The sequence below is a fragment of the Thermothelomyces thermophilus genome, chromosome 2 (assembly GCF_000226095.1).
Source record: "Thermothelomyces thermophilus ATCC 42464 chromosome 2, complete sequence".
Taxonomy (NCBI): Eukaryota; Fungi; Ascomycota; class Sordariomycetes; order Sordariales; family Chaetomiaceae; genus Thermothelomyces; species Thermothelomyces thermophilus.
In genome coordinates, this window is record NC_016473.1 from 496,788 (window position 1) to 511,457 (window position 14,670).

The 14,670-nt window shown below is 59.7% G+C and overlaps 3 protein-coding genes across 3 annotated transcripts; all 3 read left to right on the forward strand.

Moving 5' to 3' along the window:
* The first annotated feature begins 3 nt into the window (after positions 1 to 3).
* On the forward strand, positions 4 to 4,948 carry MYCTH_2300154 (uncharacterized protein). The gene is made up of 4 exons (XM_003661070.1): positions 4 to 445; positions 506 to 691; positions 743 to 4,361; positions 4,424 to 4,948. The coding sequence occupies exons 1-4, from the start codon at positions 272 to 274 to the stop codon at positions 4,693 to 4,695; spliced, it is 4,251 nt and encodes a 1,416-aa protein (XP_003661118.1). The 5' UTR covers positions 4 to 271; the 3' UTR covers positions 4,696 to 4,948.
* A 1,079-nt stretch (positions 4,949 to 6,027) lies between these two features.
* MYCTH_2300156 (uncharacterized protein) lies at positions 6,028 to 9,177 on the forward strand. The gene has a single exon (XM_003661071.1). It carries the CDS (start codon positions 6,538 to 6,540, stop codon positions 8,893 to 8,895), a length of 2,358 nt encoding a protein of 785 aa, XP_003661119.1. The 5' UTR covers positions 6,028 to 6,537; the 3' UTR covers positions 8,896 to 9,177.
* A 402-nt stretch (positions 9,178 to 9,579) lies between these two features.
* MYCTH_2300157 (uncharacterized protein) lies at positions 9,580 to 14,238 on the forward strand. The gene has a single exon (XM_003661072.1). It carries the CDS (start codon positions 10,013 to 10,015, stop codon positions 14,141 to 14,143), a length of 4,131 nt encoding a protein of 1,376 aa, XP_003661120.1. The 5' UTR covers positions 9,580 to 10,012; the 3' UTR covers positions 14,144 to 14,238.
* Positions 14,239 to 14,670: the final 432 nt, after the last annotated feature.

The following is a 14,670-nucleotide window of genomic DNA, read 5'->3' on the forward strand; positions in this document are numbered from 1 at the left end:
GCGCATGGTCGTGACGATTTGGTCGGCGTGCGAATGCCCCCAAAATTTCCACCTTGGGACAATTCAGCCTTCCGCTCTCTTCTTAATACCATCGACTCGTTGAACAGAGTTCCCCGCTTTGCGTTCGGCTTGCTCTTCGTTCCATTTCCTTTTCCGTCATTGCCCTCGAGCGCTTCCGCGCATCGCCAACCGACCCATCGCTCCGACCACGTTTGTATTCCATATTCTCAAGCGACAGCAGGTTCGAACGCGTCACGACCGCAGCAACAAGATGAGCACTTCAATGCGCGATCTAATTGACGGGGAGGCCGAGTTGAACGAGGAGGAAGAGGATGAGTCCTTCGACGAGGAGACCGGTGAGACTCATGCCAGAGAGCGGGAGAATATCCTAGATGATTCCAGTGAGGAGGAGGAAGATGACGAGGATGAGGAAGAAGCTCGAAGGGTATGGCTGCTTATGGGCCCGTCTTGTTGACTGCTCTATCCTGACTTGGTCTCTGCGCAGATTCGAGAAGGCTTCATCGTTGATGAGGATGAAGAAGAAGAAGAGGCAGACGACTCCGAGCGCGAGCGCCGGAAGAAGAAGAAACGCCGTCGGATCGAGCGGGAGGAAGAAGAGCAGCTTGATGAGGAAGACCTCGACCTCATTGGTGAGGCTAATCCAGAATGGGAACGAAAAACCCAGACTCAGGTATGTGTCCCTGCGTGTATTCAGCCGCTGCTGGAGACTTACAATACATAGACGAAGTTCAAGCGTCTTAAGCGCGGCCATCGCGATGAAGATCGTGGAAATGAGCGTCCCGACCTGGCGGAGATATTCTCAGACGACGAGGAGGACATGGCCGACGAGCGAGGCTACGGTCGTCCGAGCCACCGCGCACACGTAGATGAGTTCGATGATTTCATCGAGGATGATTACCCGGAGGACGACGAGGAGCGCATCCAGCGCCAGGAGGACTTGGAGGTGGCTCGCCCCAGAGATAAGGGACTCGCGGTCGATACGACTGGGCTCGACAAGGACGCCCTCGACGACATGGAGGCTATCTTCGGCAATGGCGACGACTATGCCTGGGCCTTGGAACTTGAAGAGGAAGAAGAAGATCGGGAGCGTGAGGAGCAGACAATTGAGCTGAAGGACGTGTTTGAGCCCTCTCAGCTCAAGGAGAAGCTTCTCACCGACGAGGACAACCAGATTCGCGTCGTCGACGAGCCCGAGCGGTTCCAGCTCGACCGCAAACCGTTCAAGGAGCAGCAGACGTCAGCCGAGTACTTCAAGGAGGAGGCACGTTGGATAACGAATCTCATGTGGCCCAAGAAGCAGCTGCCCGCCGACCTTCATGGGCCATTCAACAAAGCAATCGGCAAGGTCCTCGAGTTCTTCATCATCGACGGCGTCGAAGTTCCCTATGTCTTCCAACACCGGAGAGACTACCTCATTCATGCGAAGAAAATCAGGAACCCGGATGCCCGCGATAACCCAGACGCGCCTGAATACACTGTCGATGCCGAGAAATTATTGACTCAAGATGATTTGTGGCGTATCCTAGAACTCGACATCAAGTTCCGGTCTTTGGTCGAGAAGAGGAACGCGCTCGAGAGGTCCGTCGAGAGTCTGAAGGAAGTGGGCGTCCAAGACAACATGCTCGAGGAGATGATACGTCAGGCTGCGACGCTGGAAGAGCTTCAAGACCTACAGGATTACCTCAACTTCCAGTATTCGGCGCAGCTCAAGGACATTGCCGCGATGGGCAACGGTGTCTCCAAAGAGGTGAAGCGACCCGGTGCCAAGACTGCTCTTTTTGAGCGCATTCGGAGGTCCCAAGCGTACAAGTTCGTTCTGGCGCTCGGTATCACGCCCGATCGGCTTGCCCAAAATGCTCTTCGTGAAGGCAAGAAGGAGTCATCAGAAGACGACCCGAGGCCGCCGACTGAACTAGCTGATCAGTTGGTCGACGATGATTTCCCCACTGGTGATCAAGTAATAAATGCTGCTCGCCAGATGTATGCGGAGGAGCTATTCGTCAGCCCACGGATGCGCAAGCACTTCCGCATTCAGTACTATTCGATGGGCATCGTAAGCTGCCGCCGGACGGAGAAGGGCCTTCGAAAGATTGACGAAGCCCATCCTTACTACGAGATCAAGTATCTCATCAATCACACCATCAGGGACCTGGCGGTCCGACCAGAAATCTTTCTCAAGATGATGAAAGCTGAGGATGAGGGCCTTGTGGAGGTCCACCTCACCCTTGAGAACGAGCGCGAATTCCGGCGACAGCTCTACAACGAGTTTGCGTCAGATAACTTCAGTGACCTGGCTGATGCGTGGAACTCGGAGCGGCAGAAGGTCTTGGATATTGCCTTTTCGAAACTTGAGAAGGTCATTGCGAAGGGAGTGAAGGACTCCCTTCGGACTGCCTGTCAGGACGAGCTGCTGAAGACTTGCCGGGAAGAGTACTTCAAGCGGCTCGACCAGGCGCCTCTGAAGCCCAAGGGCATGGTCCTCGGTACCACACCACGTGTGCTCACGATGTCGAATGGAATGGGCGATCCCAACCGCGACCCCATCTCATGGACATGGGTCGAGGAGGATGGCAGGGTCCTCGAGCACGGGAAGTTCGCCAATCTGGCGAGGGATGAGAGCCAAAGAGAGCTCTTCGCCGAGCTGGTACGGCGAAGAAATCCCGATGTCATTGGCATCTCCGGATTCTCGGCGGATAGCCACCGACTGGTCAAAGACGTGGAGGGTATCATTAGTGAGAAGGGCCTCATGGGACCCGAGTACGACGATCCGGAAACCAACGAGTACCGCAGCGATCTTCTCGAGGTTGTCATCGTCAATGACGAGGTGGCGCGCTTGTACAAGGACAGCCCCCGCGCCGCTACCGAACACCCGACGCTGAGTCCACTCACGCGCTATTGCATCGCGCTTGCCCGGTATATGCAGAACCCAATGAAGGAATACGCAGCACTGGGCAAGGACGTCACGTCGTTGCTGATCCACCCATACCAGCAGTATCTCCCTCAAGATAAGCTGTACAAGCATCTTGAGACAGCCATGGTGGACATCGTCAACCTTTGTGGTGTGGACATCAACGAGGCCATGGGGGACCCCTACACAGCCAATCTCCTACCTTATGTTGCCGGCCTCGGCCCGCGTAAAGCGCAACTTCTTATTAAGGGCATCAATGCGAACGGCGGTGTTGTCACCTCGCGCGATGAATTGGTTGGTGACCCTGAACGGCACAAGATTCCGGTTCTCGGTCCTCGGGTCTGGAACAATTGCGCCAGCTTCCTGTATATCGAGCACGACAGCACCAATCCCGACTCGGACCCGCTCGACAACACGCGTATCCACCCGGAGGACTACGACCTGGCCCGCAAGGTTGCGGCGGATGCTCTGGGTTTGGATGAGGAGGACGTCAAGGCTGAGACGGACGAGAACGGGCCCGGCGCCATCGTCCGCAAGCTCTTCAAGGAAGAGGAACAAGAAAAGGTTAACGAGCTCATCCTTGAGGAGTACGCGGAGCAACTGGAGCGCGAATATCAGCAGCGCAAGCGAGCGACCCTGGAGGCGATTCGGGCGGAGCTGATGGGTCCGTTTGAGGAACTCCGAAAGAACTTCGCCATTCTCAGTACGGATCAGATCTTCACTATGTTCACGGGTGAAACGCGTGACTCGCTTTGCGAGGGGATGATCGTACCTGTCAATGTCCGCGTTGTCAAAGATGACTTTGCCATCGTCAAGCTGGACTGCGGCATTGAGGGGCGAGTCGAGGCTCACGAGGTGTCCTACCGGCACTCGATCAAGGACATGCTCCAAGTCGGGCAGACCGCGCAGGCCAAGATCATAGATATCAACAGGAAAGATTTCGTTTGCAAGCTTTCCATGAGAGAGGAAGAGCTGCGGCGCCCGTACCGAAGGCACTACGACTATGGCCGGGGCCAGTGGGATTACAAGCAGGAAGAGGAAGACCGAGAGGAGTTGCGGGAGAAAGACAAGGTCACTGGCCGCACGCAGAGGGTCATCAAGCACCCTCTGTTCAAGCCCTTCAACAGTACACAGGCAGAGGAGTACCTGGGCGGCTTGCCACCTGGCGAAGTGGTTATTCGCCCGTCCTCCAAGGGCAACGACCACCTTGCGATTACGTGGAAGGTCGCCGATGGTGTCTATCAGCATATTGACGTGCTGGAGCTGCAGAAGGAGAACGAGTTCTCCGTTGGCAAGGTCCTCCGGGTCGGTAGCAAGTACACGTACACGGATCTGGACGAGCTGATTGTGGACCACGTCAAGGCGATGGCCAAGAAGGTGGATGAGCTCATGCAGCATGAGAAGTTCCAGAAGGGATCTCGTGCGGATCTTGGTAAGCGTTCCACAACCCCCCCCAAGCACTGGCTTGAAGCTAGGTCTAACGTTTCTTTGCAGAGAAATGGTTGACCACCTATATCGATGCCAACCCGAATCGGTCCACTTACGCGTTTTGCCTCGACACGAAGCATCCGGGATATTTCTTCCTCTGCTTCAAGGCGTCACGCAACTCAAAAGTTGTTGCTTGGATGGTCCGGGTGGTCCCGCACGCGTACGAGCTGATGAAGAGCCAATATCCGGACATGCGAGCGCTCTGTAACGGCTTTAAGCTGCGATATCAGAGCGAGATGCTGAAGATGCAGCAAGCTGGGGGGGCTAGGGGCCATTGATCAACATCGCGGAGCATCACTTTTGTTGTTGTTTGGAGGTGGGGGCGCAAGTGATTAATAATAAAATGGTTAGCTTGTCGTGAGGTTATGCTATGGCTAAACCAGGGAGGCGGGCGTGAGGATTTGAGGCATGGCAGGAGAGGTTTCTAGACAAATCGAACTGTACAATACTCATGAAGAAGCCCAATGCGACAGAGCAATAGCAACAACCACTCTTAGCGCGCCCCGGGAGCTGCAACGCCTCTTGCTGACCGCTCACCCTCGGAATGCCCAGCCTAGGCGTTTGAGCAGGCTGACTTGCCGAAGGATTACTGATCGCAGTACGAAGCGTGCAAAGCAAATATATAATTCGTACATAGATTGGTCCGTACTGTACTGTACATACAAGTAAGCAGACACTGTTGCCTAGAGCGGAGGAGGATACCTCGGACTAGGGAGTAAACTGCTGTTGGAACAAGACGAAAAAGTGCCTCCCTCTTATTTATCCCCCCTCATTACCATAATCATTACATAGGATGTTCTCGCGTTCGACAAGAAGACATCCTTTGCCATAACCCATTCACTTCTGACAAATGCTTGGAAATTCATGGGGCGAATCCTGTAGGGCTGACAACGTGCGCCCGTGCCAGAACCCTGATTACACTACTGTCTGTGTAGGGAGCTGTCTCGAAAAGGGGAAAGCTCGGAAGCTAGGCCTTTAAAAAGAACAGGATTGCCGGTTGAGAGGTTGGGGGGGCCCCACTGACGCGAGCCCGGCATTGCCGACTCGCTGTTGAACACCATATGAACAGACAGGCGGCGCATTTTCTCTGACCGCGCCTGCACGGTTCGTCTCATCTTGCCACATATACCGAAAGGTTCCTGGGCACCCGCACCAGAATACAACCGTCACGCCGTCGATGAAGTGCTTGAGGCGCGCGATACACCACACAGCGAGCAGAGCATTCTATTCGGCGCGCCGAATTCCAAAGCTCAAAAGTACGCCAGCATGGCTGGCATCGAGCAGCTCGAGATCCATAGCAAGGTGCGTTCCCTAGCTCGCCGCCGCGTCGAGATCCTTCAACCATGCGGGATGGACCCGACCGCCTCGTTGGCCATGGCTCTTTCTAGCCCTAGGCTTGCCCGTCCCCGTGCCGTAGCAATTGCTAACTCGGGCCGCCCGTGCCCCCTCGTTCCAGGCGTACATTGTTCGATGGGTCAAGGTCGACGCCGGTCACACAATATCATGGAGCGTGCAGCCGCACAAGAAATCAATGTGCGCACCCCCCAAACTCCCTCCCCGGGGCCCTTTCCACTACCAACGCCCCGAATCATCTTCCAGGCGGGCACGCTGACCTCGCATCGACCAGAAACTTTGCGATCGTTAAACACCCCGGAACTGGAGCTACGAGCCTCTCCTCCCACCCCGACGAAGTCGGCGGCCTCGAGCAGCACACGGGCGGCACCGCCGACTCGAAAGCTGGTCTTTTCGCCAAGAAAGATGTCAGCACCGCACAAGACCAGCTCGCCAAGAAGGGCTTCATACCCATAAAATGGCACGGGAAATGCGAAGCAGACAAGGTCTCGGTTGGGACGTACGATGTCACTGAAGGTGGTATGTTTGGTCTAGTCTTCGACAACACATTTTCAAAACAGACGTCCAAGACGGCGACATTTGTCCTTCTGACCTATCCGACGGGCGCCCCCCCACAGACGGCGCGTCATCTCCCCAACCTCCAGGCTGGCCCGGCTGCTAGCACTAGCAGGTCCAGCCTGGGGAGATCTAACAGCCCGCACCTGGGCGCCGTACCTTCTGACTCGGTCGATAGCCTGCACAGCCATGCTCCGGGACGCGGGCGTGCAATGTCGACATTGTCAGCTGGCAAGAGCGACGGAGGGGGTTCGAGCCCCTATCACGTTGGCGTCTTGCTCAAGAGGAGGCGCAAGAAGGGCCAGGGTTACGCCAGGCGTTTCTTTTCCCTCGATTACACGACGTGCACGCTCTCGTACTACCATCACCGCAACTCGTCGGCCCTCAGGGGTGCGATACCGTTAAGTTTAGCGGCCATTGCCGCGGACGAGAGACGGCGCGAGATCACCATCGATTCCGGGGCCGAGATCTGGCACCTGAGGGCGTCGAATGCGAAGGAGTTCACCGAATGGGCCCGGTCGCTGGAGCGGGCGAGCAAGATTGCTAGGGGCTTGGAAAATTCGGCGAACGAGACGGTAGCCCCCGGGCCGCAGGGTGACGCTGCGTCGCAGCCCGCGCCGACTGCTCGAAATGCGCAGCAAGAGGAGGAGGATAGGGATTGGCAACACGTCGAGTCTCTGGTCAGCCGGATAGTGGGAACCAGAGATGCGCTTAGGCGCCTGGTCAAGGACCTAGCGGCCGAAAAGCGGCCACCTAGCAATCACGGAGCATACCTCCCTCCCAATACCTCGACGGTGCCCGAGGATTCTGATGGCTACTCCGCCGGCCAGCTTGACAAGCGGTCGTTTTGGAAGCGCAAAGCGAGCGCCCCCTCGTCTCCGATGACGCCGCAATCCTTCCAGGCTGCCACGGGCGCTTCGCTAGCGGTCCCAACAACGCCCGCGGCTGGCGCACCGGTTCCGAACGGGCCCAAATCCTACGGAGCGCTGCAGGAGGGTCAGGAGCGGGACACGTACGAGAACTGCGCGGCGTTGCTTAAGGACCTAGACTCGGTGGTCGTTGAGTTTTCGACCCTTCTCAGCGCCAGCAAGCGGAGGCGGATGCCGTTGCAAGAAGCCGCCGAGCCTCCGAGGAGGAGCATTGAGTCCTCGACGTCGACTGTCGAAGAGTTTTTTGACGCCGAGGCCGGCGACCTAGACAAGTCGCAGAACCAAGTCATGCTGATCAACCACCAGAGCGAGGAGGAGACGACGGCTTCCGACGCCGAGGAGGTATCGATCCACGAGTCCTCCTCGGCCTCGTCGATGGACGAGGACGAGGCACCGCCCACCGGGGACGGGGTCGGCAGCCTCTTCCCGACGAAGCCGAAAGCGCTCTCGCCGCTTCCCATTACCGAGATGGTGGCCCGACGCAAGACCATCCCGCCGGCCAAGGTCGCCCCACCCAGCCTGATCGCCTTCGTCCGCAAGAACGTGGGAAAAGACCTCAGCACGATCTCGATGCCCGTGTCGGCCAACGAGCCCATCTCGCTCCTGCAGCGGATAGCAGAGCAGCTCGAGTACGCGCAGCTCCTGGACGAGGCGGCCCGGCAGAGCCAGGCGCACCAGCGGCTCCTCCGCGTGGCGGCGTTTGCCATCTCCCAATTCAGCAACGGGCGGGCCAAGGAGCGGGCGATCCGCAAGCCCTTCAACCCGCTCCTGGGCGAGACGTTCGAGCTGGTCCGGACCGAGAGCGAGGTGCCCGGCGGGTTCCGGCTGCTGGTCGAGAAGGTGTCGCACCGGCCGGTGCGGCTGGCCATGCAGGCCGACGCGGCGCAGTGGTCGCTCGCGCAGTCGCCGGCGCCGACGCAGAAGTTCTGGGGCAAGAGCGCGGAGCTGACCACCGACGGGCGCGTGCGGGTGACGCTGCGCCTGCCGGACGGCAGCGAGGAGTACTACAGCTGGAACGTGGCGACGGTGTTCCTGCGGAACGTCGTCATGGGCGAGAAGTACGTCGAGCCGGTGGGGACGATGTACGTGTGCAACGACAGCACGGGCGCCAAGGCGGCGGTCGAGTTCCGCTCCAAGGGCGTGTTCGGCGGGCGCGGAGAGGAGGTGCACGTCGAGCTCCTCGGACCGGACGGCGAGCAGACCGGGGTGAGCATGAGCGGCACGTGGACCGGATCGCTCAAGGCTGCCGGGCAGGAGGTGTGGAAGGTCGGGAGCCTGGTGGAGAACGCGGCCAACACGTACGGGCTGACGACGTTCGCGGCGAGCCTGAACGAGATCACGTCGATCGAGAAGGGGAAGCTGCCGCCGACGGACTGCCGGCTGCGGCCGGACCAGCGGCTGGCGGAGCAGGGCCAGCTGGACGAGGCGGAGGAGTGGAAGGTCAAGCTGGAGGAGGCGCAGCGGCAGAGGAGGAGGGCCATGGAGGAGCGCGGGGAGGAGTACCGGCCGAGGTGGTTCGTCAAGGCGGAGACGACTCAGGACGGCGAGGAGGTGTGGCGGCTGAAGGGCGGGAAGGACGGCTACTGGGAGGAGAGGGCAAAGGGGTCCTGGACTGGTGTGTTGGATCTCTTCGCTGCTTAGATGGGCGGCCCCCAGCGAGTCCTTTCGAAAGCCCGTCGTGCTTGACCGTTCATGGATGTGATAATATCACAGCGTAGAGGTTGCATAGTGCGAGTAGCGTACCGCCATGGGGATGGTTTAATCTTGTTAGGTTGTGTTTACATTTTGCCGTTCCTGGCGAGCGGTGGGCGGCATCAGGGGGGTTAGCCCCAAGCCGACCCCATGTACTATAACTAAGAGAAAGCTACTTTAAAAGATCAGAACGACCGACCAGAGAGAGGTGTGGGGTGTGGTGAAACAAATGCTCTAGTTCATTCCCCAACTTCACAGGTACGTAGATAATCCAGGCTGGTCGTCTCAGGAAGCTCGAGAATACCCCGGAGAACCTGAACAGGACCTTGTATTCACTTTTGGAGATGTGTAATGTTGAATCTCCTCTCTCAGCATGACGGAAATTGCAACTATTCTATGACAGTGCCGAGGGTGCCTCTGGCACGAGTGGATCGGCGGTTTGTAAGCCGAGTGCGGGGAAGTCGGCCGCCGCTGCCGGAGGGTTGCCCTTTCTGCTCATGACGACAATACCCGGCGTTTCCACTTCTCTCTCTCAGGCACACTCAGGCACCACCGAGGCACACATTGAGGCACTTAACGGAGATTTTACAGATTCCACGTAGTCTACGCAGTACACTGCACCGGACAGTTGCTCCGTTTTTTTTTTTTTTGGTAAAAGCCAAGAACAAGCAAACAGAACCCGACTCTCACGAGGAGGTCCCGGATAGTGGCAAGAACGAATTCGATTCTGGGGTGACTGCGAATACACCCCGTTGAATACTTTGTTTTTCTTTTGTTTATCACTTTCTTCCTTTTTTTTCGGGTATTTCACCTCTCCTACCTAGCTACTATTAGCTATTCCGAGCTTCCTTGAGATTGATTCGAGTCGCACCGTTTCCTATCCAGGCGCTTTGCATCCCGATCTGATGCCTGCTGCGTTCGAAAGAAGCTCAGGGGACTTGGCCAGCTAGGGGATACGACGCGCTCACCCCAATCCCTCTCTCTCTCCGTCTCTTTTGACCTCTATAGAACCAAAAAAAAAGAAGGAAAAAAAGAAGAAAAAAAGAGAGAGAAACCACGCTGCACCATGACGAATGCCTCCACGACCCCGCCCAAGCAGCGGGGGATCCGCATCGCCATCGACCGCGGTGGCACCTTCACCGACTGCGTGGGCAACTACAACGGCCAGGACGTCATCATCAAGTTGCTCTCGGAAGACCCGGCCAACTATAGCGACGCGCCGCTCGAGGGTATCCGCCGCATCATGTCACACTTTCTGGGCGAGGAGATACCGCGCGGCAGCCCCCTCGATACGAGCCGCATCGACTCGATCCGCATGGGCACCACGGTTGCCACCAACGCGCTGCTCGAGCGCAAGGGCGAGAAGATCGCCCTGGTCGTGACCAAAGGCTTCGGTGACTGCCTCGTCATCGGGAACCAGTCGCGGCCCAAGATCTTCGACCTGGCCATCCGCAAGCCCGAGGTGCTCTACTCGACCGTCGTCGAGGTGGACGAGCGCGTCACGCTGGAGGACTATGCCGAGGATCCCGAGCGCACCGTGACCAAGGTGGACGTCAGGGTGGGCACCCCCGAGGCTGCGAGCGCCGACCTGGTCATGGGTCTGTCTGGGGAGGCGGTGCGCGTGCTGAGGAGGCCCGACCGGGCTGCGGTGAGGGAGCAGCTGCAGGCCGTCTTCGACAGCGGCATCCGCAGCGTGGCAGTGTGCCTGATGCATGCCTACACCTTCCCGGACCACGAGGCGCTCGTCGGCGAGGTCGCCCGCGAGATCGGCTTCCGGCACATCTCGCTCAGCCACGAGCTCATGCCCATGATCAAGCTGGTCCCGCGCGCGACCTCGGTGTGCGCGGACGCGTACCTCACGCCGGCCATCAAGAGGTACATCTCGGGCTTCCAGCAGGGCTTCGAGGGCGGCTTGGGAACCAAGAGCGTCGAGCACGGCAAGGGCGGCAAGGGCGCCCGCTGCGAGTTCATGCAGAGCGACGGCGGCCTGGTGGACGTCGACAGGTTCACCGGGTTGCGTGCCATCCTGTCCGGCCCCGCCGGCGGCGTCGTGGGATACGCCATCACCTCGTACGACGAGAACACCAGGATCCCGGTCATCGGGTTCGACATGGGCGGCACGAGCACAGACGTTTCGCGGTACGGCGAGGGCCGCTACGACCACACGTTCGAGACCACCACGGCCGGGGTCACCATCCAGTCGCCGCAGCTGGACATCAACACCGTCGCTGCCGGCGGCGGCTCCATGCTATTCTTCAAGAACGGCCTCTTCGTGGTCGGGCCCGAGTCGGCCGGCGCCCATCCCGGCCCGGCATGCTACCGCAAGGGAGGCCCTGCCACGGTCACGGACGCCAACCTGTTCCTGGGGAGGCTGCTGCCGGAGTTCTTCCCCAAGATCTTCGGGAAGAACGAGGACGAGGGGCTGGATCCCGAAGCCAGCAGGAAGGTGCTGCAAGAGCTGGCTGACCAGATCTACCGAGAAACCGGCCGGAAGATGGGGGTGGACGAGGTCGCCTACGGCTTCTTGACCGTCGCGAACGAGGCCATGACACGGCCCATCAGGAGCATCACCGAGGCCAAGGGCCACGACACGTCCAAGCACCGCCTGGCCACCTTCGGCGGCGCAGGTGGCCAGCACGCCGTCGCCATCGCCGAGTCCCTCGGCATCAAGCAGATTCTCATCCATCGGTACTCTTCGGTCCTCTCGGCCTACGGCATGGCCCTGGCCGACGTCGTTGACGAGAGGCAAGAACCAGAATCGGCCGTCTGGTCCGACAAGGGGGACGTGGTAGACCAGCTGAAGCGGAAAATGGAAGGTCTCAAGGAGAAGTCCCGCCAAGCGCTGCGGGAACAGGGCTTTGAGGACAGCGAGATCGCCTTTGAGGAGTACCTCAACATGAGGTACCGCGGCACCGAATCTGCGCTCATGATCGTCAAGCCCACTGGCGAGCGGGAATGGGACTTCGGCACCGCGTTTGTCGAGCACCACCGCTACGAGTTCGGTTTCACCCTCGACGACAGAGACATCATCGTCGACGACGTCCGGGTTCGCGGCATCGGCAAAAGCTTCCGCTACAACGAGAAGAGCGTCGACGAGCAGCTCAAGACCGTCACGCGGAAAGACGTGCCGGCAGACAAGAAGCACTCCGAGGCCGACGTCTACTTCGAGGGCGGCCGAGTGAAGACCCCCATCTACGAGCTCGGGGTTCTCTCGGTAGGCGAGGTCGTCAAGGGGCCCGCCATGCTGGCTGACGGCACCCAGACCATTGTGGTCACCCCCAACACCACGGCTCTCGTGCTCGAGACGCACGTCGTCATCGACATTCCCGAGAGTGAGAAGGACCGGCACTCCAAGGCGTCCGAAGAACGCGAGGTGGATCCCATCATGCTCAGCATCTTTGGGCACCGCTTCATGGCCATTGCCGAGCAGATGGGGCGCGCCCTGCAGAAGACCAGCGTCAGCACCAACGTCAAGGAGCGCCTAGACTTCTCGTGCGCCATCTTCGACGAGAACGGGGGGCTGGTGGCCAACGCCCCTCACCTGCCCGTCCACCTGGGTTCCATGTCGACCTGCGTCCGCCGGCAGGCCGACATCTGGAAAGGCAAGCTCAAGAAGGGAGACGTCATCATCTCGAACCACCCTTCCTACGGCGGCACCCACCTCCCGGACGTCACTCTCATCATGCCTGCGTTCAACGAGGCCGGGGACAAGATCCTCTTCTACGCGGCTTCGAGGGCTCACCACGCAGACATCGGGGGCATCACGGCCGGCAGCATGCCTCCTCACTCTCGCGAACTGCACCAGGAAGGCGCCGCCATCAAGAGCGAGAAGCTGGTCAGCGAGGGTAGGTTCAACGAGGAGCGCGTGATCGAGCTGTTCTACAAGGAACCGGCCAAGCACCCCGGCTGCAGCGGCACGCGCTGCCTCGCGGACAACATCAACGACCTCCGCGCCCAGGTGTCGGCCAACCAGAAGGGCATCTCCCTGATCGAGGCGCTCATCGCCGAGTACGGCGAGGACACGGTCCAGTTCTACATGCTCGCGATCCAGAACAACGCCGAGCTCCAGGTCCGCAACCTCCTGCGGACCGTCCACGAGCGCTTCCGGGGCAAGGACCTCTGGGCCGAGGATTTCATGGACGACGGCAGCCCGATCCGGCTCCGGATCACCATCGACCCAGATAAGGGCGAGGCCGTCTTCGACTTTGCCGGCACCGGGCCGGAGGTGTACGCCAACATCAACGCTCCCGAGGCCATCTCGTACTCGGCCATCATCTACGCGCTGCGGTGCATGATCTCGGAGGACATACCGCTCAACCAGGGCTGCCTCAAGCCCATCACGGTCAAGATCCCGCCCAAGTCGCTCCTCTCGCCGTCGGACAACGCGGCCGTGGTCGGCGGCAACGTGCTGACGTCGCAGCGCGTCACCGACGTCATCTTCCGCGCCTTCGAGGCCTGCGCCGCCAGCCAGGGCGACTGCAACAACCTGACCTTTGGCTTCGGCGGCAACGTCACGGGCCAGGCCGAGGTCCGCGGCTTCGGCTACTACGAGACCATCGCGGGCGGCAGCGGCGCCGGCCCGACCTGGGAGGGCACCGACGGCGTCCACGTGCACATGACCAACACGCGCATCACCGACGCCGAGATCTTTGAGCGTCGCTACCCCGTCCTGCTGCGCGAGTTCTCCATCCGCAGGGGCTCCGGCGGCAAGGGCCAACACCGCGGCGGCGACGGCGTCGTGAGGGACATTGAGTTCCGCATCCCGCTGCAGGTCTCCATCCTCAGCGAGCGGCGGGTCTACCGGCCGTACGGCATGGCCGGCGGCGAGCCGGGCCAGTGCGGCCTGAACCTGTGGGTGAGGAAGGTGAAGAAGTCGAGCTGGGAGAGCAGCCTGAGGAAGCTGCAGAGGGAAGGTCAAGGACTCGGCAACGGTAATGGGGTTGTGCAAGGCGACAAAGGGGGGCAGGAGGAGGAGGAGGAGGAGGAGGGGGATGAGTACGAAGAGCGGTTCATCAACCTCGGAGCCAAGAACAGCGCGCTCATGGCGGCTGGCGACCGCATCATTGTGTGCACGCCGGGCGGTGGCGGCTGGGGCAAGGTCGGCGAGGCCAAGGCACTCGAGGAGAAGGCGGATCCCACGCAGAGCTGGAAGAAGGGATCGCATGCCGCGAGGGAAGAGACGGCACTGCAGGCTTGAAGGATGGTTAATGGGTTTTCCCGTGCAAAAACGTGTAGTAGACAGGCATATGATGCGAAAGTAGTAGCAATCATCACCATTGTCTCTTGCAGTCACCTGGCGGGGGAGCGTGGGCCATATTTGGTGCCACTTGGAGCTACGCGGCTTACTAGACAAATCTTTGGGCTGATGTTCTTCTATTCATTCACCTCTATCACGCTCGTAGAAGGGAAATACTACGCTGATCCCTTGCTTGACTCCTTGCCAAGCGTCCAAGTATCAGAAGAAACCCGGATGTGGAGGAGTCCGGGGGTAAGAAATGGGAAGATCGGGAAAGCAGTCGCCGTTTCACGCAGTAATGGCCGGCGAGCCATGGGTCGCCGCCCACTTCGTAAACGGCCTTTGCTGGCGGAGCCCAGGTAGTGCATGGGCCAGCGTGACCGCAGCAAGGGCACCGCAGGTGGTTGATTGGTTTGTTTACCACCCAGCGAAAGTTGCGAGTATATCTGGAGCTGGGAGCGCAGCCACCGACAGCAAGACGCAAACGG